This window comes from Electrophorus electricus, chromosome 3 (genome assembly GCF_041902795.1).
Source record: "Electrophorus electricus isolate QZ-2024a chromosome 3, ASM4190279v1, whole genome shotgun sequence".
In the NCBI taxonomy this organism is placed as follows: domain Eukaryota; kingdom Metazoa; phylum Chordata; class Actinopteri; order Gymnotiformes; family Gymnotidae; genus Electrophorus; species Electrophorus electricus.
This window is the reverse complement of record NC_137499.1, coordinates 21,521,201-21,543,910: the sequence shown is the minus strand read 5'-3', so window position 1 is coordinate 21,543,910 and position 22,710 is coordinate 21,521,201. Positions and strand designations below refer to the sequence as shown.

General features: G+C 45.3%; 2 protein-coding genes across 11 annotated transcripts in view; both read left to right on the top strand.

The window, feature by feature from the left end:
• The window catches only part of LOC113583262 (testis-expressed protein 2-like), a 30,217-nt gene extending 15,254 nt beyond the window's left edge, over positions 1–14,963 (top strand). For 5 of the 10 annotated variants that reach the window (XM_027019501.3, XM_027019499.3, XM_081710574.1 and 2 more), the window contains 11 exons: positions 457–1,996; positions 3,406–3,606; positions 3,947–4,238; positions 4,439–4,665; positions 4,766–4,909; positions 5,050–5,149; positions 8,389–8,509; positions 9,443–9,565; positions 10,015–10,224; positions 10,570–10,690; positions 11,106–14,963. In XM_027019501.3, the coding sequence (XP_026875302.2) occupies positions 482–1,996; positions 3,406–3,606; positions 3,947–4,238; positions 4,439–4,665; positions 4,766–4,909; positions 5,050–5,149; positions 8,389–8,509; positions 9,443–9,565; positions 10,015–10,224; positions 10,570–10,690; positions 11,106–11,252 (3,201 nt within the window). In that variant the 5' untranslated portion in view covers positions 457–481 and the 3' untranslated portion in view covers positions 11,253–14,963. Of the gene's footprint in view, positions 1–456; positions 1,997–3,405; positions 3,607–3,946; positions 4,239–4,438; positions 4,666–4,765; positions 4,910–5,049; positions 5,150–8,388; positions 9,566–10,014; positions 10,225–10,569; positions 10,691–11,105 lie in introns of those variants that run through there. The other 5 variants (XM_027019502.3, XM_027019503.3, XR_014122650.1 and 2 more) reach the window with 5 other exon arrangements.
• A 397-nt stretch (positions 14,964–15,360) lies between these two features.
• LOC113583261 (cytoplasmic phosphatidylinositol transfer protein 1) overlaps positions 15,361–22,710 on the top strand; it is a 50,377-nt gene continuing 43,027 nt past the window's right edge. Inside the window, exon 1 of the mRNA XM_027019496.3 lies at positions 15,361–16,236. Coding sequence (XP_026875297.1) covers positions 16,189–16,236 — 48 coding nt within the window. The 5' untranslated portion in view covers positions 15,361–16,188. The remainder of the gene's footprint in view (positions 16,237–22,710) is intronic.

Below are 22,710 nucleotides of genomic sequence, written 5' to 3'. Positions count from 1 at the left end.
CTGTACACAGCACATTCCAAGAAACAGAGCCAGAATTGCTCAGTGGCCCTCCACTGTTGTGGCTCAGTGCAAAACCTCAGTCTTCTAACCTCAGGTTAAATTTCAGAGCAATATGATCTCAAGGTTCCATCCAGAGTGCTCTAGATCAATAAGAAGACCCTGGTACCTATTACCACCTGCCAGGAGCAGATCGTTAAGAGGAAATTCTCAGGACACTATATAAGGATAACAACTGGATTTGCTTTTTACCAGATAACATGCCTGATATCCTTGGAAGCGATTTTGGCATTTCTGTGCAATATGTAGTTTTATGCTGTGTCCTCACTCTAAAGAGGAAGACTGTAGTGACATTGCAGTAGTGCTGTAAGCATTTCAGCATCTTTATTCATGGATGCCTTTAGTTAACTCTCGCCTGCCTTTCCCTGACCAAAGCTTCTGTTTCTCTGCTCTCTGCAGGCTCTGAATTAAAGGCAGTGGCGCGATGACCAGCAGGCAGGGTGGCCATGGCAACCAGTCTCCTCTCTCCTCGGCCTTGCTGCCGGCATCTTCCGCCCCAAAACTGCATGTGCAGCGCTCACAGTCCCGGGAGACCATCACTATCCATTTTTCGGCACTGGGCAAGGATGACGAAGACGAGGAAGAGGAACTATACTGGCCAAGCACCCCCAACCCGTCCAGCAGCGAGGCGACGAATAATCGAGTCATAACGGCTTTGGAAGCAAGTGAAGACCTCGTTATTGAGGGGGATGCTGAGGTGAAATCTGCCGAAAATGTTGCGGCACCTCTGGACATGTCCAGCGTGATGTCCACCATGTCTGGTCAACAGAACACTACCAGCCAAGAGCACAGTTTACTCTCCTCTGCCTCAGCCTTTGCTAGAGCAGAGAAGAGTCCAGCCTCCTCGTCAGGTTCCACCAACTCTTCCCCTTCCAAATCCACATCCCTTCCATCCATGGATAAGGCCTTTCTCAACCTTAGGAAGTCTCTGTCCACCGAAGTAGAACCTCGAGAAGGAGTCCCCGTTCATCCTACCTTGCGCCATCGGCAATTGGTAAAGAACCTGTACAAGTCTTTGTCCACGGACACGGCCCCGGACGCCGCGGGGTCCAACCGCCCACTGGACTCGCGTCTCAACCTGCAACTCTTCAAGCCGTTCAGCCAACCGCGGGCCAGCACCAGCGACTGCAAAACGGCTCCGTCTTCTCCACTGTCCTCGCCAGACAACCGCTCCTTCTCCTTCAAGGTATCCGAGGTGGAGGCACGCATCGAGGACACCAAACGGCGTTTTTCGGAAGTCATGTCCGAGCCCTTGCAGCTGATCAGCAAGTTCATCGGGGATGAAGCATCCAGCATCTACAGGCCCAAGCCCGTCTCCTCCAGCACCTCAGAACTGACCAGTCTCTCGGCCCTGGGCGACCATCTGGAAAACAACAACAATTACAGCATCAAGGAAGAGGAAGGTGACGCAGAAGGTGAAGGCGTCACACCAGGTGCAACTGAGCAGGCCTTATTTGCTGAAAGCAAGCCTGTCAAACCTTCACCCTCCTCTGTGGGCCTGGACAAGTGCTCCATGTCTGCTCTGGCCAAGCAAGAGGACGAAGAGTTTTGCGAGCTCTACAGTGATGACTTTGAGGCTTGCGCTGACGATGAGGCAGTCTCCCAGCAGACCGAGGACACCAAAGCGAGAGACCACACTGGCTTTCCCGCTAGTCGTGGCATGGACCATTTTATTGACGGAGAGATGGACTTGGAACCTGCGCCCCGTACGCCAAACAAGACTTTGTTAGCGCTGACCGTCATCATCTATGGATACTTTGTGCTGCCTTTGCCTATATATGTTAGTGGGATGTTGCTGGGTGTGGCGCTAGGGTTCATGGTTGCCATTGGTGTAGTGTGGCTGACAGGCCCAGCGCAACCAGGAGTTGCAAATAGACATCGAAGACACCGGAGATGGAACATGCTCCATTTGGATGTTAAAGAGCCAGACATATTCAAGGTAAGCCTTAAATACCCTAAGCCCCTATGGCTCAAATGCATATGCTATTTTTAAAAGACTTTTGGCCTTAAGTAACTTGTCACAAGGTAGAACTTGTTCTGCACCTAACTGAGGTGGTCCTTGCCATGCATTGAATCTTTAGTGATCACATGTGGCTGTGCTGTACTAAATGGCCTCCTCGCACTGTGCACCATATAGTTTTGTGATTTATTTCTTTCCTTGTCTAATGTTTGTTGGGCGTGTTTGGGTTCAGAAGCATGAGGTCCTGGTCCACAGCCAGTAGCTGTGGTCCACCTGATACACTGCCATGCCTTTCACTGATGTCTCTCCCGCTGCTGTGGTGATCAGTGGCTTTGTGAATATGTCTTGCTCCTGTTGGAGGGCTGTTACCATGGCCTCAGGCTCCATGTTTGGCCCCTTGTTTGTATTTCCTTTCTTCACTCTGATGAAAAATAAATATTTTTATTACCAAGGAGAAATGTGAAATGGGTTTCTATAGCTAATGCTGGGCTGTTCCATGTTGAGTGCTAAATGCTTTATGTACCATTATAATTACAATAATAATAATAAGCACCCTACCAAGTCATTAGCATGTTGCATTAGCATCTTTGGTATGTTCTACTGGGTCTTAGATCCAGTATAAGTAGTAACTATAGTGACTACGATGTGCACCTTGTAGGGGCTAAAGGCTTTGACCTTGTTTGAAACTAATAGCTTGGCAGCTATTTGCTTGTTGTCTTGTATGTAAAGAATGCATGGAATGTGCCCATGGTGTGGCCATGCTGGTTTCTGTGTAATGTGTTGACGTTGCTGGAGTCATGCTGGTAGGCTCCAGGGTGCATACTTGAAGGACGATGTCATTGTCTTAGAAACGAACCTAAAAAAGGCCAATTCTGTTTTGTTTTTTTGTTTGTGTGTGTGTGTGTGTGTCTGTGCATGCACGCACTTTACACACGCACACCCACGCACACGCCCTCAAAACTGCCTGCCACACACATGGATTGTCTTTGCCGTGGGAATAACTTTCATAAAACAGTTCATAATTACATCTGTTGCATCTCTGGGCCAAGCAGTACCAACAGAACGTGGTGCCAGCCCTGCCGACGTCGGGTCTGGGACGGGCAGCATGTGCTGGAGAGGCTAGATTATAAACGATGGCGTGCACTATCCAATAATCATATGACCCACGTAAATCCGACGTAGGGCAGCTGGATATGGAAAGCTCTGTTTTGGTAAATACTGCTTTCCTCACAAGGCTCCTGCCTGATTGTGTGTGATCGTTATACCGCACGTTGCCAAAAATTATGCAAGAGAATATTGCATTTGAATGGTTTGTGTAACTGTGGGCTTTGAGTAAGAATGTGAAGCTTTAACTTGCCTCTGTTTCCTTTGCTGCCTTGTTCCTATAGGGCTGGATGAACGAGATTCAGAATTATGACCCGGAAACCTATCACGCGACTCTGACCCACTCCGTGTTCGTGCGGCTGGAGGGCTCGGCCCTGCGAATCTCCCGACCCAACAAAAACATCACCCGCCGGGCGAGCTACAGCGAACCTAAGCCAGATGTCGCCTTCGTTAGTCAGAAAATCTATGACCTTACGGACAGCAAGGTACGTGCGTGTACGAGACGAGCGCACGCGCGAGTACGTGTGTATACGAGGCGAGCGCACGCGCGAGTACATGCGTGCATTTTAGTTTCCTTCTTGTAGTCATTTCGTCAGAGAGCTTTTAATTAAATATACTTTTCATAAACTACAAACTTCTTTTTTATCTGTCTACGTGGGTGTGGGTGGGTGTGTGTGTTTCAGTCCCACCCTATGAAAAAAAAGAAGCAAAGTGTTTGATTTGAAATGGATGCCCAATAGTTTTTTGTTTGTTTGTTTGTTATACTAAAACCCAGTTCCTATGCTTTGTTCCTGATCCCAAATCTTACCCTGCCATCCTATCCAGGTATGCCTGGTGCCTCCAGGCCTTGCCAGAAAGCGGGTGTTTAACAAGAAGTATCCCATATGCATTGAGCTGGCCAAACAGAACGACTTCATGTCAAAAGCGGATGGAGACCGGGCGTGTTCCGAGAAGGACGACCCGGACTGTGTGGGCAAGGAAAGGGAGCCGCCCATCATCTTCCTGTTTGGAAGGACAGGCAGAGAGAAGGAGGAGTGGTTCCGGAGAATTCTGCTCGCCTCCAAGCTCAAATCTGAGGCAGCTAAGAAGTCAGTGAGCCTGTCATCCAGCAGGAGTGGTGAGTGGCAGAGCTTCTGCTAACAGACCCCTCTCTCTCTCAGCACTATTAGTTTAAAGATTAAAAATCCCCTTTACAAGAGAGTCCTGGCCAAGGTAGCAGCAGTACATATAACAGTTGATTTGTACATAGAGACATGATACAAAACATAAAGTACATCATTGTAAAGTGTGTGTGTGTGTGTGTGTGTGTGTGTGTAGCTCCACTGCTTTCTCACAGTCGCAGTAGTAGCAGGAGCAGTCTGGACGAGTTGCTGTCGTCGCAGGCGTCTAAGAGAGAGTCGTGTGGGAACACCAGACAGAAGCCTCTCCTGGAATACAGCACCTACATGGCCAATTACATCAGATCGGCTACAAGGGACAACCTCGTCTCCAGCTCTGGGGAGGCTGGGGAGAGCCCGCATGACACCACAGCGCTGGACAAAAAGGTGTGTGCATGTGGGTGGCTGTGTACATGCATGTAGGGGTCTGTGCTTGTGCCCTGGCCAGTAAAGTAAACAAAAAGGGGTTTCCTCACCTTTTGATCAGTTACCAGGTAGCCCAGTGAAAGAGGAGGGGCTTGTGTCCTGGGTGAACGCTCTGATTGGCCGGATCCTGTGGGACTTCCTCAGGGAGCGGCACTGGGCCGACTGGGTGTCCAAGAAGATCCAGATGAAGCTCAGCAAGATCCGGGTACGTACAGCCGGAGTCGTGCCTGGGCTGAAGGACGTGTGCCTCAGCTCATCAGCGACGGTAAAAGCAGAGACTGTGTCTGAAATGTCTGAAATATGTCGTGCGCCGACTGGTTAAATGATTTGTTCGTTTCGTCTTAGTTGCCTTACTTCATGAACGAACTGACGTTAACAGAGCTTGACATGGGCATGTGCACTCCCAGAATCCTCTGGGCCTCCCAGCCTTCAGTGGACCACCAAGGTGAGGGGATCATTATTTACCACGGGAGGTCAGACACAAATCATGGCACAGCCTGTGGATGGCTGGGTGTAGCAGGGTATACACACACACTCACACTTCACTGGGGTTTGTTTTGGAAAAACATGATTTTTTTTTTTTTTTTAAGAAAACTTGAATGTTAAGACTTTTGTTAAGGGATTGCAAATGCGTAGTCTTAAAGGCACTGTAGTTTCTGTAATTTGTACTTGTGAGGTTACTGTTTTGTTAAAGCCTCATGTGTAAGGGTTGATGCATAATCCAGGTAGCCGAATCCAACAACGTCCAACACAAAATTGTATATTTAGATCAGTTCTGCACTAATACGAGTGACTTCTCCATTCTTAGCTCGTTGTAAAGACCCCAGGATGTATATACTGATCTTTAGCACAAGTCTGTGACCTAAACGGCGCCAAGTTTCCTACCTCAATCCTTAGCCTGTTGGCAGGTGGCACAGAGCGTCCCATTCACAACATGATGGACTTAAGAGTGCTTAAGAATCTTATGATGTCTATAACCCAGTATAGCACACATGACCTTTTGTAAGTAATGGTCAGTTTGAACTGATCACTGGTTTTCCCTTATACAGTAAGGCTGGTTTCAGTCGTGTTGCTAAAAAAAACAAAAAACTGTTAGACATTTAAGTCCTGCGGCCTGTACAACAAGCTGAGACTGGAGAAGTCACGCGGATGGGTGTTGAAACGTATCTAAATAAGTACACTCGTGTCCAGATGAACTGACTCGATTTTCTTGGACTGCACTGTGTTGGTTTGGGGAATCGGTGACCTCTCTGTTGGAAATATATAATTGCACAAAGAAGTGTGGAAAGAACCTTTTGTAACGTGGACTGCACTGCGTTCCATTTCCCAAAGCGGATTTATTTGGTATTAGTGAGCGTGTTCACACTGAAGGAGCATTCAAAGATAACTCTCTCTACTCTGGAAAAGCCTGTCATTTTTAGAAACTGGCTCAATTGTAGGTTTTTGTAATTTGTTAGTAATGTCATATAACATTATTAATAACAAACACAACCAGTGGCAAACGGTAGCGCACTATGAATAAAAACACCATGAATAAAAAACAAAAATGTAAATCCGGTTAAATCAAATTTCCCTGTTCGCCCTGATGGTGGCTTGTAGATGTTTTTGGATTAAGTGTGTCTGGTGATTCTCGGACCCCTCCGGTTTAGAAGCAGCCAGTGTCTGTATCAGGCCCTGTTTGCAATTCTATTGATACATCTATCATTACCACACTTGAAGCACCTACTGTAACACTCGCGTGGGTGTTGGAGGGTTGGTATCGTGTAAAATATGATGCCCTGAGAAATACGGGAAGCAGAGCGTTCAACTGGGGAATAAGTTTAGGGGTGAAGGAGCAGAGGTCTCTCGGTGCAGGGAAATTATGAACAGGGACACTCGCTGCAAGAGGGTGTTCAATGTGGTGTACTTTTAGATACGTGATTAATCAAAGCTGTCAGAATGAATCTGTCAAAAGCACTTAGACTGTGTTAATGGTTTTTATTAAGCTGTTACTAGAATTGTTGTCTCTGGCTTTGTTTTTTCTTTCATGGGCTTGTAACCTTTGTCTCACAAAATTAATTAGCTTAAACTTGTTCGTGCGTGCGTGTCTGTGTGTGCGTGTGTGTGTGTATGTGCGTGCTTGCGGGTTCTGCTCAGCTGTGGGCACATGGGTTTGATATATAACCAACGACTGCGTCATTTTCCTGTTTGTGTCATGAAAATCACAGACTGATACTGATCAGATGAGTCAAAATCATGTGGTCATGATGATGCAAGTGCAGCTACACACATTCACTTCGATATTGTTATGAACATTTACTGATATAGTTTCTGCAGTAATTGGATGAGACGCATCACCCACACACCTTCACAGTCACTTCCACACACACTCACCATTGCACTAACATGCTCATCCAGTCTTTTACACTCTTCTCTCTCTCTCACACACACACAAACACACACACACACACCCTTCCATTATCAGACAGGCCATTGTATCAACCCAGCTTGGCACTTGGTCAGAATTGTTGCTGTTGTCTTGTGACCTGTCACTGTCCCCTCTACTCTCTGACTAACATGATTGCAAAACCGTTTTCCCTGTTTGGGTCTTTTAGCCCCAGGGAAGAAGCAGAGAAAGCAAACAGCTATAGCAAGATAGGAAGGCCCGAGACTACTTACTGACACACTTCACCTCCTCTTGGATGGCTCTGCCCTGTTTAATCAAAACAAAAGAAAAGGCTCCTTGCTGAATTGAGCGAGCTCGTTTTTCCTGTAGGCCTTCGCAAAAGGCGAGTGGTGTAACAAATGGTGTAGCAGGGTGTGAGAGGCCTCGCAGGTCGGCATGCTTCGCCATAGAAATGCCACGGGTGGCGAACTGCACCCTGCTTACAGGGCTCTGGTAAACCTAGGCCGAGGCTTTGACCACAGCACCGCAAGGACGGATGGGCAAGGAGGGTGGACGAGTGCAGAGAGGAGGAGGCACAGGACAACGGGATCAAGGGACTACGGGAACGTGAGCCATTTCTTTGTTTGACGTTTGTCGTCCTCCAAGGCGTCGCTAGCTTGTTTTTCTAAGGGACGGCCGTTGGGCGCTCAGAGCCGTTTGGACTGCACACCTCTTACCCAATACTGCCCTCCGCTGGTCAGATGTAATTGTTGAACAAGCCCGTTCTGATGACTTTATGACCCATTTAGTGACTAAATACTGCTCAGAGTTCAGACACACAACTGTGCACGCGCACACACACACACACACACACACACACACACACACCCTGCTGATATGGACCTCCCTCTGTTTGCCAGGAGGATCAGGAATCAATATCAAGCTGTTTTCCCCCTTCTCAAAGGCTTCTGTGATTCTCACTCCTCTACTCCCCATTGTTAGGAGGGCTGTTTGTCAGGGCTAATTCTGCTCCCGTCAGAGGGCGATGAGACACAGAGCTCTGAAAGCGAGCAGCAGGGGCCGCTGGAGGGGAAGTAAGAGGGGCGTTCTGGAGTCAGGGAGTGGCTGTGAGGGATGATGGACCCGCTCGGAGAGCAGCCGTTGCCTCCAGTCTTCTCTTCCTTGCTTAATGGAAATTGATATCCCTTGTTCCAAATGGGCATTCAGACGGGGAAATTTATGTCGGGGTGTTTTTAAAAGAAATGTCTTGTCCATACCTACCAGAGTTGGTATCTCTCTCTCCCTCTCTCTCTCCCCAGGGGTGTGGTTTGATCTGGAGATATCCTATAAGGGTTCGTTTCTGATGACTCTAGAGACAAAGATGAACCTGTCGCGGCTGGGGAAGGAGACAGAAGGCCTGGGCGAGTTTGGAAAAGAAGGGTATTGCCACCGCGCCACGCAAACACTCAGCTTTGGGCCCTCAGCAGATACTCATACCTTGTTGTACTTCACATCTTCTGTGGCATACAAATGTAATAACCAGTTCTATGTTTTGTCTCTTGCTTTCCTTGGGATTCTCTCTCTCTCTCTCTCTCTCTCTCTCTCTCTCGTTTCGTTTTTTTTTTTTTTTTCATTTTTTTTGGTGAGTAACTCAATACCTTTCCAACATTTTAAATACATTTCTCACTCCTTTTTTAGTGAAGCTTCATTAGTTCAGGAATTGAAGGGCATAAGAGAATCAGTTTGCTATAGCTTATAACTGTGTGTGTGTGTGTGTGTGTGTGTGTGTGTGTGTGTAAGACTCTGTTGTGATTTAATGTAAGTTGAATTTCGCTGGCACATGTGGTCATATTGCAGAAGGGGTGGTAGAATATTTTAGCTGCTTCTGCTTTTCTGCAGTTTATAGTGTTGCTTTCTTCATTGCTTCTTATAGCGGGCGGCGTCCCACACGCATACGCAGGCCCTTAGATGTAAACTACACCGCAAAAAACACCACACTCCATCCTTCTCTGGCGCAGTCTTGGTGCGCAAGTGTTCAGTAATATTGTGCTTTTGTAAACTCGTGTGAACATGCATACTGTACGTGTGTGTGCGCGTGCATGTGGGCCTGAGTGTAATGTAGTGTAGTTCCCAGTCCAGTCGTCGAGGATCCGCAGCCGGTGTAGTACCGCTCACCTCAGGACTGAAAACTCCCCCGAGGCTTATGGACTGTGTAGAACTCTGATTAATGCAGAGAGCTGGAACAGAACGAAAACCTGGACTGGCTGCTGGTCTCTCAAGACTGGACTTGGATCTTGTGTCATAAGGCATCAGGTGTAAATGTTCAGTGGCTGTTTGTGAGCTAAAGTGTGTGTGTGTGTGTGTGTCACTCAGACACAGGCCGCGCACCTATTGCCTTGCTGACAGTGATGAGGAGTCATCCAGTGCTGGCTCCTCTGATGAAGATGATGGGACAGAGAATGTTTTGGATAAAAACCTTCTCCAGGGTGCAGAGGGGTGAGTGGAGCCTCCGTGTGTGTGTGCGCATCTCTCTCTCTTTCTCTTGTACATCTGATATATAGGCATAGTTTCAAGCTTTGAAACAAGTGGAGAAGCTGACGCACATTTTCCGTGAGCGAAATGTTGCAAGCTTCTGTGGTTAATGAATCAAACTGCAGAGAGCCATTTTAACATGAGTCACTTGCAATGCCAACTCTCACTTTCCAAATGAATGCAGACACATGTTGTTGCCCCACATCTCAGCACAGCTTAAAGTCATGATAGCAAGATGTTCAAAAATCTCAGAAAGCAGCACAGGACAGAACTTTTTCCGGTTTCCATTTCTGGTTTTAGGAAGTTCTGTAAAGCCTAGACTCAACAAATCTACCTCAGTGTAACGTCATGTTTGGCAGCTATATTCAAGATTAAGTGCCTATGTCTTAGCCCCTCACACCCCTCTACACCAGGTACACCGGAGTCCACAAGCCAAGCAAGATCATGAGATTCGTGGACAAATTAACCAAGAACAAATACTTCCAGAAGGCCACTGAGACAGAGTTCATTAAGAAGAAGATGGAGGAAGTTTCCAACACGCCACTTCTGCTCACCGTAGAGCTTCAAGAGTGCCAGGGAACACTAGCTGTCAACATCCCCCCTCCTCCTACTGACAGGATATGGTATACTCCACCACTTGCTTCTACACAAATACTGGACAGGTCCATACTATCAAAAGGGTGTAATGTAGTACACTCCAAATAGTCTTGAAGGCGATCGGCCTAAAGTATTAAAATCAGTATTTTGAATCTTAGTCCATTCGTGGACAGACAGTTAAATGAAGAGTTCGTATAACTTGGTCACCCACTTTGTCAGCACTCCTGACTAATAGATCCTGGATTTTGAGAGCTGTGATTTAAACACCTCTGCAACAGACTTTTATGGCTCTAATGACACCTAGTGGTTTGGTAACAACAACTTTGGCAAGTGTCAGCGTTTTTGACCTAATGGCACACTGTGCTCGTCAGGTACGGCTTCCGCAGTCCACCAAAGCTCGAGCTCAAGGCTCGCCCCAAGCTGGGAGAGAGGGAGGTGACATTCGCACACGTGACGGACTGGATTGAAAAGAAACTGGAGCAGGAGTTCCAGGTAAGACCAGTTTTGGCACAATGACCTGATGTTTAGATTTGCTTACACTATCCATATTGCTGCAGTTCAGGCACATTGATGGCATAGCAGTTCAAGTGCTCTGAATTCGGTGTTTTACTTTCTACAAATACGGTAGTGGAGCAACATGTTTTTGTTTTTTTTTGTTGTTGTTTTTTTATTGGATCAGTTGCACGTTATCATCTGGCGTTTAAAGCTTAGTAAAGCATTTTACTTTCCTCACCAGCACCTCTGGGTGTTAAAGAGCTGATCCAAGATCAGTTACCTTGTGTTCATATACATTGTGTTTCTCAGAATATGAACCTGAAAAAAAGAATTGCCACTTTTTTTTTTGCTGAGTAGAAGCTATGACCTTTTATATAAATTCCAACACCCCCTGCTGGTTGTCTTACCTCAGAAAATCCTCGTCATGCCAAACATGGATGATATCTGGCTCCATGTCATGCACTCCGCCACAGACCCGCGATCCGACACAGTGCAAACGGACAGCAGGGGGCCTGCTAGTGCCCCTGATGCAGATGTGCCCACCTCCGAGGTCCCGTGAGCAGCTAGTCCCCACGCGGACCCAGCGCGAAGCCATCACGCTGGGTGAACGGGAGCGGCTTGGCCCCAACACCTGCCGCGGTGGCCATGGAGAGTGGGTCGTGTTTCCTTTGAAGCACCTTCGAAGAGGACAATAAAAGATGCACGTTTGCTGCTCTAAAGACTTTGTCGTTGAAGGCTATGAAGATGAAGAAATTAGTTTTGGTAGAGAAGGTTGTTGTGGGTATTGTGGTCTGTGTGCCGTCTGGTCAGTAACGGAGCCCTTCCGGGGTTAAATGAACACCAGGTGCATGGGTTTGCCTGATACCAGAAGGACTACAATGTGCTATTAAGGAAAAGTGGGGACAGATACAGAGTTTTACCAGGTGCAAATTGTGTGCGTGTGTGTGTGTGTGTGTGCATGTGTGTAAGACCATATGAAAGTGTAACTGTAGTTACCAGTCTTTACAGAGAAGGAGGATGGTTCTTGTGGACGTGTCTAGAAGCAGACACACCCATCTCCAGCCACTGCACTACTGCACAAGTTTGGTGTTATACCAGTGGACTTGCTATAATTAAATGAAGAATTGAATTAAAGGCCCATTGATTGTGGGGGGGGGGGTGTTGTGAGGCTTTTCCAGTGCCCATCTTGGAGCTTCCTGGGACCGTCCACCTTAGAGTTCCCCCTTCTCTGCTGTGTTTCACCAGCCTTCACATGAGCTTTTCCTGAACTGTCCGCTGCTGTCCTGCAATCAGCCATGCCATTATTGCTAAGTGGCTCAGGATAGAGCTCTGGAATTAATCCTAGATCAGCTTTAATGAGCAGCCTACACCTACAGACATATACTGTGCCTGAATACGTCCCACTCAGCTCTTCAGAATCAAACCAAGATTCATCAGATGTTGAAGGATGTTGTTAGAAGAACAATGCATGTGTTTCCAATGTGCATGTGTCAGAATGTGCATATGTGGTGTCGTGGATTTATCTTTAACCCAATACCCTGCAGTCAGCATAACAATTTAGGCTTAAATGAACATGTGCTTAAAAGCAAGTTGGGTGCTTCACAGTTGAACTGAACTGGGTCTGAACTGTTATTTTTCCCTCAGCCGTGCGCTACAGTGCTAGCGCTCTATTGTCAGTCACTGATGCCTCAATCATAGCTGTTGCCAGGTTTTAGTGGTTTACATTGCAAACGGGTTGTAAGCTGCGTACCAAACTGAATTATAAATGTTGGAATGTTGTGCTCCAAAGAACGTTAATGAAAGCAGTGGAGCTGATTAATTAGCCAAGCTGTTTGTAATCGCCCTGTGTCATTTTACCACGGTCTTTATCAGACTTTTCCCTGCCCTGTCGGAAATGAGCCGTTCTGTGCTTGTGTCTGGCATTCCTGTCATGACTTAACACGGTACGCTTCCGTAATAGTGGTTTTCTTTATCGATAATCAGACTCTATGATCTAACACTACACAAGCATTTATTTGACTGTGTCCATGCGGTATTCTCAGTGAGAGTGTTATGTAACGGTGTAGCCATGCTGCTCTCCTGCTGCGTAAGTCAAGGTCCCAGCTACATCAACAACTGGGGTTCTCCAAGGTCAGGACGGGTGGAGTTGAGGACGTAGCGTTTTCTGCCGAGGTCACTGATGCCTTCCACCACCAAAATGGCTGTATGAACAGTGTGGCTGTATTTCCAATTTAAAAAACAAAAACAAAAAAGCATGATCAGACCTAGACAACCAACACGAAGGACAAACTTGGTTCTGCTTGGTTCTGTGTATTTACCATAACAATGTGGTGGTGTAGTGACCAACACCATAAAGAATTATGCTTCACTACCTTAACAAATGTGTGAACGTATGAATGAAAATGTATGTAGGTGAATGTAGAATCATAAATGGTACCGTGTCTGTCTGTCTGTCTGTCTGTCTGTCTGTCTGTCTGTCTGTCTGTCTGTCTGTCTGTCTGTCTGTCTGTCTGTCTGTCTGTCTGTCTGTCTGTCTGTCTGTCTGTCTGTCTGTCTGTCTGTCTGTCTGTCTGCATTTAGGTGTATACCTTTGATGCTACTATATTGAGAACATTGATTGATAATGAACCAAGAACATGTGAAGTTTTCCTTTTCATCACTATATATGTACACACACACACATATATACACATACATACATACATACATACATATATACATACATATATACATACATACATACATACATACACACATATATACATACATACATACATACATACATACATACATATATACATACATATATACACACATACATACATACATACATATATATATATACATACATACATACATACATACATACATACATACATACATATATATATTTGTGTGTGCGTGCACATTTTGGGGATTTTCTCCAAAGTGTATATATGTATAATCAAACCATTTATACTTGTATCTTTTTTTCCTTTTTCTAGTAATGTTTGACATTCCCAACCTAATCCACAGACACAAATCTAACTAATGTACTTAACTACTTATGAGTTAGAAGGAAATCAGTAAAAGCATAAAAGATTTTACACATAACCAGTGCTCCTTCAATTTGTTAGAAATACAATTCCAGCTTTCTGTCTGTCTGTCCTTTGTTGCACAGTTGCATCTCACAAAACTGAAGTTGATTCTCCCCTCAGAGCATTATGGCACAGTTGTTTGAGAGATGGTGGGACACTGTGATCTCGCTGTCTGGCATCTTACAGTTATCATAGTTCTACGCAGCTTTTCTAAACTGTGCCTTGGTGACAGTCATGCACGCATGACCAAAAAGAAGTATTTTACAGTACTGTGACGATATGCATCTCCCCTGAATACTGGTATATTTCTCACATGTTTAAATACATCTAGCTTGGTCAGTGTGCCACTTTAAGTTAACAAAGTAGAAGTCCAGCCCAGGACTTTGTTCCATCTGACTTGGCTAATTAGTGCAGGTCAAAATCAAAACACAGAAATTATACAAAATCATGGCAGATGCTTTATTTTCTAAACTTGAACATGTATCCCACCCCAGTATGCCGTACACTACAGGCATCAAATGCTGAGAGCCATATTGCTGGTGCGAAAAAAAAGTCTGATATGCCATGTTTTGCTTTTGTAAACATTTAAGTAGTGTTCTTTTAACACTACATTTTGTTAAGGTGTGTTTACAGGGTGGTTTTTTTTTGTTTTTGTTTTTTTTTCTGGATTAATACTTGATTTAATATTTCCTTTAATCGGCAATGATTGGTTACATCCAGTTGAGTTTGATTTTGCCTTAAATGGAGATGATTCTGACTACACATGCAGATGAAAGCTTTAAAAATGTATCTTTACTGATGAATGACCAATAAAAAGAAGTGTAAGATGAAGATATTATCAAAGTAATTCATGATTTAAATTGTCGGGATTCATCATTTTGAGTTTAAAAAACTGGATGAGAAATCTTCATAGGCCAATAAATGTATGATGCTGTGTGTGTAAAAAATTTTTATATATATAAAATCAGGGCAGTATTATGAGATTCAACGATATTCTGTCCTGTGAACACGAATGCCTTGTATCCTACCAGGTGTTGCAAAAATGCCAGACCTTGCTTGTTTTTGATATTTTCTTTTACAGAAATGTCCTGCTTGGTCTCGTGTTGTAGGCTACATTTGTGGGTTGAATTGTTCATGTGTATGGCTTTATAAGTTTTCTTAAGTAATTGAAATAAAGATTTTTTTCCCCCTTATTTGTCCACATTTCAATGTTTTGTATACAGATAGGAACTGTCTTTTTTTAAACATTCTAAATAGTCTATAACTCCCACAATTTTGTATTGCTAAGCAAAATGCAATGTTTGCAACCAACCTGTTCTTACCATAGTACAATTACACAGGTCCTACGATATATATGCAGTGTACTAACTCCTAAACTATACTAGCACGTAGGATTCTATTTCTTGCAGCCGGCAGATGGCGCTCTCTGTGCAGAGTATAGACTCATTGTAGTCATTTTATGTCGTGGCCTCGAGCTATTTGGTTTCATTTAAGGTAACCATATGAGATCTTTTGATAATCACCGTGGATACCAGTCTTAATGCGCTTACGTTAACGGGAGTCTATAGGCTGTTTTGGAAAGTAACTACCATTAAAGCAGCATGGTGGCCAGCTTTAGCACAGTTCTCACATGGCTGAAATCTTTTAGAAAAATGCTCGTTTTTCCCGTCCAGGCTCTGACATTTTTACCCTTCAAAGTAGCTTTCTTCCTGTGCATTTAACCCAAATGTTTTAAGAGGCAGCCAAACCAAAGGGCCGAACTTTCAGCGCGAGGTCTCCCGCACTAGTCCGATCGTCTGCGAGCGTCGCGTTGCGCGCGAGGCGATTTCGATTGGGGGGGCGCCCCGCGTTTCCTGCCCGCGTGGTTACGGAGCTTGCCTCCTTCGGAAACTGCAACAAAGTGTCACGTCGTCGCTCGTGGGAACGGGTTCGGTGGTCAGCTGCGCGCAGGCTCGCTCGTCTTGGAGAGAGAGAAGAGGTCCGCCGATGTGCTGCAGGGCGATACGCGCTACCGAAACGGAGTCTTTGTTGCTCCGGACTACCCGACGAGGTGAAACGTTTGGTATGCAAAGATGAGCGTGCAGACCAGAGCTCGGTTACCGACAGCTGGATCTTGAGCATTCTGACAGATAAGGTCCGCCCGCCGCCTGGTGCGGGTTTCGCCGGCCCACTGCCCTTTTGGCGTTTGTGATGTTTGCTTTCCGCGCGTAGGCTGCTAAACATTTCAAGAAGTGGCTCCGTTACCGTGCGCGAGTGTTTTCGCCCAACACTCCGTTCCCGGGATCTAGAGGAGCATCGCTTTACACGGGCTAAAAACCGCACTTTGAAAAGACGTTCTTCTCATCCTTCCAGGATTCTTGAACTGTAATTTAGAACTTTTACAGCCCGAATAATTTTGTATAGACATAAAGGGCGAAGATGCTGGTGAAGGAGTACAGAATATGCATGCCGCTGACAGTGGAGGAGGTAAGCTGCTAAGAGTGTGCATAGCACTGTGGTCTGCACTGTCCAGCGGACAAAAACCGTGACACGTAAATGTAAAAAGTTCCGGAACATGTCATACTTTTACTATTCTATACTTTGCTCTGGTTCGTGGGTTGTTAACTACTGCATTTAAAGAAAGATGTTTCACTGATACCGTAATGTATGATGATACTGTCTAACTCTTCTGTCAGCTGAGTACACGAATCCGTTTAGTTTAGCTTGACATCCAGGTACGAGTCGCCTTTTCCTCCCTACATGTCGCTTAAGTCTGTTCCTACACTGTAGGTTACGTTAGAAATCGCCGGGACATAATGGCTGCAGATAGAAGAATCTTAACTCAGCACTGGCTGTCCGTAGTTTTGTAGAAAACTTAAAGATTAGGGGAGGAATTTGTGAGACGTCGGTGTGAGGAGTACCTAATGCGAAAGGAACAGTAACAGTAAAGCATTGTGTTCATGCGATGCAAGGCACAGGTTTTATACTGAGTTGATTTCCCGCCCCGTTATCACTCGCGCAGGATCTTTTTGGGCGCTCCGGTGCGACTTTTTTCCGTTTGATCTTCGCCCGTCTCTATGGGGATGCCACGCGGGGCTGGTCAAACCCTTATCACCAAGGTACACATTGAGCCCGAGCTCGGCCAACAACCGTGACACCACGAGCGCGCACTTCCTGTCCGAGAGGAAAAGAGCACGTGGGTGTGCCCTGTTTTCTCAAACCATCATAGCACATGGAAACCCTGCAGTACGGCAGACCGAGTCCAGTCTGCAGTGAGCGCGCGCCGATGATTTCACAAAGCCCCCCTTCTCGCCCCCCACGTAGCTGGAGTGGGCGTGCGAGTGCCGAAGGCCACATACGCCCCGTGTGGACGGGAGAAGCGCCGTGGTGAACTGCCTCTTGCAGTCTAGTTAATTGCACAAGCATGCTGTGAGCAGCTGGTTCATTTGGCACCAATTCCTATAGCGGTTTCCATAGTATGGAATTTTCAAGACTGTTGAGTATGGACTGTTTAGCTAATGCTTAAGTTCTGACGGAAGAGCACTGGCTGACAACTACTTTTTTTGGAAGCCTTTGGCTTATTCTCATAGCCCAGAAGCTTCCGGTGTAGTGTGGAATCATTGTTAAAAGTGCCCACACACCCTGTAGCCTGAACTATGATATAATCAGGGCCCCGGGCATGTGGCACGTGGCTGCTCAGCTCCCGCCCAACACGTAGGGACACACCAGTAGACGTAGGTCATAGGTCATCGGCGGCGTGCCCTGCTGACACGCTGCACATGTACGTCCCGCACGAGATTCTCAGCTGCCCTCCTGGATTATTCACCAAGCGGCTCCAGGAAGAGACGGGCCGCGTCGTTAAACGTTGCCGCATTCTGAGGCTCTTAGTCTGGCCACCTGAGTCTAACCATGGAGTGGTCACTGCAGTTTGAACCTCACTGCTTCATTGCTGAAGTTCTCATCTTTAAACCTGCTTTGGGAAGCATAGGATGAGATGAGGAACTTTGTGAAACTTGGTTTCTGGCTCTCAGCGTGTCTGTGCATCCACCTGCTGGGTAATCCCTGTCATTTCACTCCGAGTTGTCGACGGTTATCCTTCATAAACAATCTCAAAATGCACTAATACAGTAGGCCTGGCTGAATTTTGTCTTTATCATATAAATCACTTTGTAGACATGCTTTAATTGGTGCTGTACAAATAATTTTAGAAGTAGTAGTAGTAGTAGTAGTAGTAGTAGTAGTAGTGGTATATTCTATTCTATGCATTGTTACATGGTCTGTTCTGTTAAAATTAAATGCATCCATAAAACAGTAGCTTTTAAATTACCACTCTAAAATACTTCCTGTAGTTTTTAGAGTCTTAAAAAGGATTAAATGTGCTCGCACAATCATGTGTAATCCTCCCTCTAACGCAGGATAAATGGTTTTGTTTTAAAAAAAACATAGAAACCTTTTTTTTTAAACTTACGCTTACATTCCTAAGACATCAGTGGCGCTCTGAGGTGCTATCTGTTATGTACCTTTCTTTTATCACACACTTGCACGGGCTCCAAGTGACACTGCGCAAGTAAACACGCTGCACAAGTAAATTTTTATTAGTTTTCAGTTAGTTAAATTCAAAATATCCCCATGCAAACAATAAAACATAACGCAAAAAGACACACGTTTCCCCTAGTTGCAGTAGCATATACAGTGTGCAAGAGTCATAGGAAAGGGGGTTAAATGATTAGCAGACAAACTGATCAACAGAAAAACAACAGCTAAAGTGGCACCCGTAAAGAACCCCACATACCATCACTGTTGCTCAGAAAATGTTCATTCCCTTCTGATGCATCCTATGTCCCCAATATACATAAGAAAGTTATTCCAATTCCAATTACGTTTTCCAGGAGAATTGCTCAGAGTAGCTATCAGACTTTCCATTGAGACTCTTTCAGTCATGAGTCTAAGCCACTCTGTGACCTACTTTGCTCTTCCACTCACACAAAATTGGTCTGGTTGCTACTAAATCCTGTGAGAGCTAACCCGTGTTAAATTCATCTTATAAAGTCTAAATGGTGTGTAATAAATTCTATGCACAACCTTATAGTAAATTAATTTACTTTTTGCATCCACAGTAGGCCATCCTACATTTGAAGTAATCTCTTCTCAGCACCCCAATCCCCCAAATGATTTAAATAATTTTAATAACTCTTCAAGTTATTTAAATATTGTGTCATTACAGACATTGCCAATTACAAGAACTCATCCCTTACATACTCCTATACATACTTTTACCTATCCAGACCTACTGGATTATTCGGAGATATAGGTTTGATTATCAGGAGATATACTCAGCGTATTATGTTCCACGTCCACGCCAGTTGTGACTGATGCAGTACTGGATTTTCCTCGTTGTTTTCTACGATAGCCCATCCACCAGCCTACAGAGAGCAGCTAGACAGCTTTCAGTTTTACCCCATCCCAAATGGGAATCATAACCTCAACAACGCTTTGCTAATTTAGGAATCTGAAAGGCTGTATTATACAATTCCCTATCAGAAAGCACTAAACCACCCCTCTCTCCTGGAGCATATAGTTTTTTTTTCAGTTGATTTCCTCGGTTTTTCCCCCACTCCACAGACAATCTCTAACTTATAGACAATCTCTAGTTATATTATTTAAAAACCCCATCAGGGACTGTCATCAGCACCATCATGGAAATATCATTAAATTGTGGGGCCACCACACACTGTACTTTCAACATATGCTAATTGCGTTAACCTTTTTTTTTAGTGTAGTGACGTTTCAACTGCGCTTATTTTGGATTTAAATTATTGTAAGTAAGTACTTTCCATAAAACAAGATCGTGCTTTCCGGTAGATGTGGAAGGTGCGATTTATTGGCATGCCAGTATAGTCAGACTCCCACACACACTTGCAGGATATTTCTGTCACTCTTTCTGTCAGAGGCTTGATTCTCAGACCTGGTCCTGGCCACCTTGTGCGCTGTGTAATTTGCTTTACCACACTCTTATGTGGTAAAAAAAAAGGATCTGATATCTACTGAGCCTTTCATTGTCTACTTCATTAGCATTGGAGCACGAAAAACTATGCGGATTCGATGAGCCAATTTACTTTGCATGCGCTGCTTGTACAAACACTGCTGTAGCTTGTTTTTGCAGATCTTCCACTTGCATGCGTTTCAGCCCTTTCGCCGTTTCACACCACTGACAATGAAATGCACTGTGGTTAATTCTCACTGCCACGACTTCAAGAGCATGTTCATGTTCGCTTTACCAAATTTAGATCCGTGCCTCGCTTCTGTGTTTGGTCAGAGGACCTTTAAGAGAACAAAGTCTGAGCACTTTACTTTTCACTGAGTTTCTTGTTTCCAAGAGTGCACAGGATATGTGAGATCATCTTTGGGGCACAGTGGCCTACGCCCATTACCAGCTGGTATCAATGAGCATGTCTCTGATTCCATCAAAGTCCCACTGGACATGTCGTTCTGAAGCTGTGATTGGAGGAGGGGACCCATTAGCAAGGGGCGTAGCGCGCGTGTCATTTCCTTGATGAGCACTCTGTGGTGACAGGAAAGGGAAGCTGCAATGGTGATTCATGCCAACAGATGCCCAGTGTCCCGGCACACTCGTTTACACAACCGCAGGACCTTTTTGCTGGTTTGCAGAAGAAGCGCAATATGTTTGTTGTACTTAACGTGCTTTGGTTTGTTCATGAGTGCCTGGCTTAATGTCTGCGGTACTGAGGATGAACTGGTTCAAGGAAACCTGGAGGTGTCTCGGACATCTCCTTCAGACACCATTCAAAGGGTGAACTCCGTGACCTTGTGATAATTGGTTTGGGATGACTTACTAATAATATGCTTGAAACAGAAATAGAACAAGTGCACCTAGACAGAGGAGGCAGACCTGTTCAGAAGGCCAAAAGAGTTTTCACATATAACTCAGAGCCCCAGGACCTTAGAAACCGTTCAAAGCAAACCACAATAGCAAATCCTAAAGTTGTGTCACAAAGTTCTCACTAACTGTGGTCATATGGTCCTCATCAGCCGTGTTAGTAATGCTAGCGTAGCCCAGAAGTGGTTAGTGAGAACCTACTATCACGCAGACGACAGAACAGCTTGCATTTAATAATGCGCCTCTTACATGATAACGTGCACAGTTTATACTTCGCTAACCAGGACTCGGTTTAATTCGGTGGGATTACCATTGATTGATCAGGGCATGGACAGGAGGTCTCAGGTCTGATGTCAGGGCCACTGCCCACAGGCCCAGAGGCCCAGAGCGCCGATCGACTGCGAAAAAAACAGGTCGGCAAGAGTAATCACCTGCTAACGAGGTAATTTCCCCCCCATGCTCTTGGTGTCGGTGTTGCCGTAGCTCCGGTTCTTGCCGAGAGCAGATGCAAACAATACCACTGGGTGACTGGGGTTCAGTAAGGGCTTAACACGCCTTTGATAGAGCGCTATCCCCTAGGACAGTGTCCTCTGCTGTATCCCGCGTCCTAGATTACTTTAGTAACAGATGGCATTGCTCTAACGAAAGTTGGCAAAGCAGGAAAGCAGCATTTTTCCAAAATAATTCAGTTTCTGTTTTTCTAGTAGGACATGGAGGACCATGTGTGGCATCTAAAAGTCAGGCATGTTTATTCATTCACATAATTACATACTTATTGCATGATTACATACTTATAAAGTAAGTTAAATCCCACAAGCTCCTCTGTTAGGGCCCCAAGACAGACAACCATATGCAAGTCATCATGTTGCCATGGTAACTGTGGCGGCAGCCTGCAAGCTCTTGTTTAAGCGGAATCTAACTCGCTGGCTGCACCTCCTTACCGGACACCGTTCCGGTCCACTTGTCAGAGTCCGTCTAACTCACACGTTCAGTCGTCTGCTGGCTGCATTCTTCCTCCTGGACCTGCTACAGATGTGCTCAGTGTCTCGTAATGACGGCCTTGTCTCGGAAGTGACCAAAAGGCTACGAATCAGCTGTGTCTTTGCTGCCTCGGTCCTCATTTCAACTGCGGCAAGTACATTTGGTGCTTGTTGTTGTTGTTGTTGTTCATCTTGATGAGCTGTATTTTCTAAATGTTCAGTGCCTCAGACAGCAGTAGGCAAAAGAGCGGCCTATTCCAGTTTCCAGGAAGAGCTGTGTTTATGAATAGGCTAAAAATGCTTAGAACGGTAAACATGCATGCTGTACATGTTGTGGGATCTTGGCATATTGCAAAGACTTCAGTGTGGTATATTGCAAAACGTGGTGGAGGCTCGGTAAGCATGTGTTGTAACTGGTAGCGCCATTACAGCACAAGCTTACTGAGGTTGTATAGGACGAGCTCACCCACCTCCCCCTCAGGGCCCCCCCGTGCGGTCTGGCCCTTACCTGTTTTCCTTCTTAGTGACTTTAGCCTCTTTTTGGATGAAGTGTTCATAATAAATAGTAATAATAATAAGTATAATAATAATGAGTTCAGTTTGTACGGTGCTTTTCTCAAATCGAGGATGCTGTCCAACAGAGGACATAGAGGGAGATTAGTGTGTAGTGAAGAGGAAGTTATGAGTGGAGTTCTGAAGGAAGACAATGCAGTGTTGCTTTTATCTCAGCAAAACATGTCCATTTATGATAATGATGCTATGCACATCTTTCGGGATATGCAGATTCCAGTTTTCACTGTTATAGTAATGTTTAACGTTGGAGTGAGTGAGTGTGTGTGTGTGTGTGTGTGTGTGTGCGTGTGCGTATGTGTGTCACAGAGGAATTGTTCTTCCTTGAGTTTGATCACTGACTAAAATGTTCTCTCCATCTCAAGAGCCTTTGGGTTGAGATCCTGACACACACACCCACACAAACGCGCGCGCACACACACACACACACACACACAAACGCACATGACCCTTTCAACTATGCTGAGTACATACACGTACATACACTTGCTCATACAAGCCGATAAACGATCT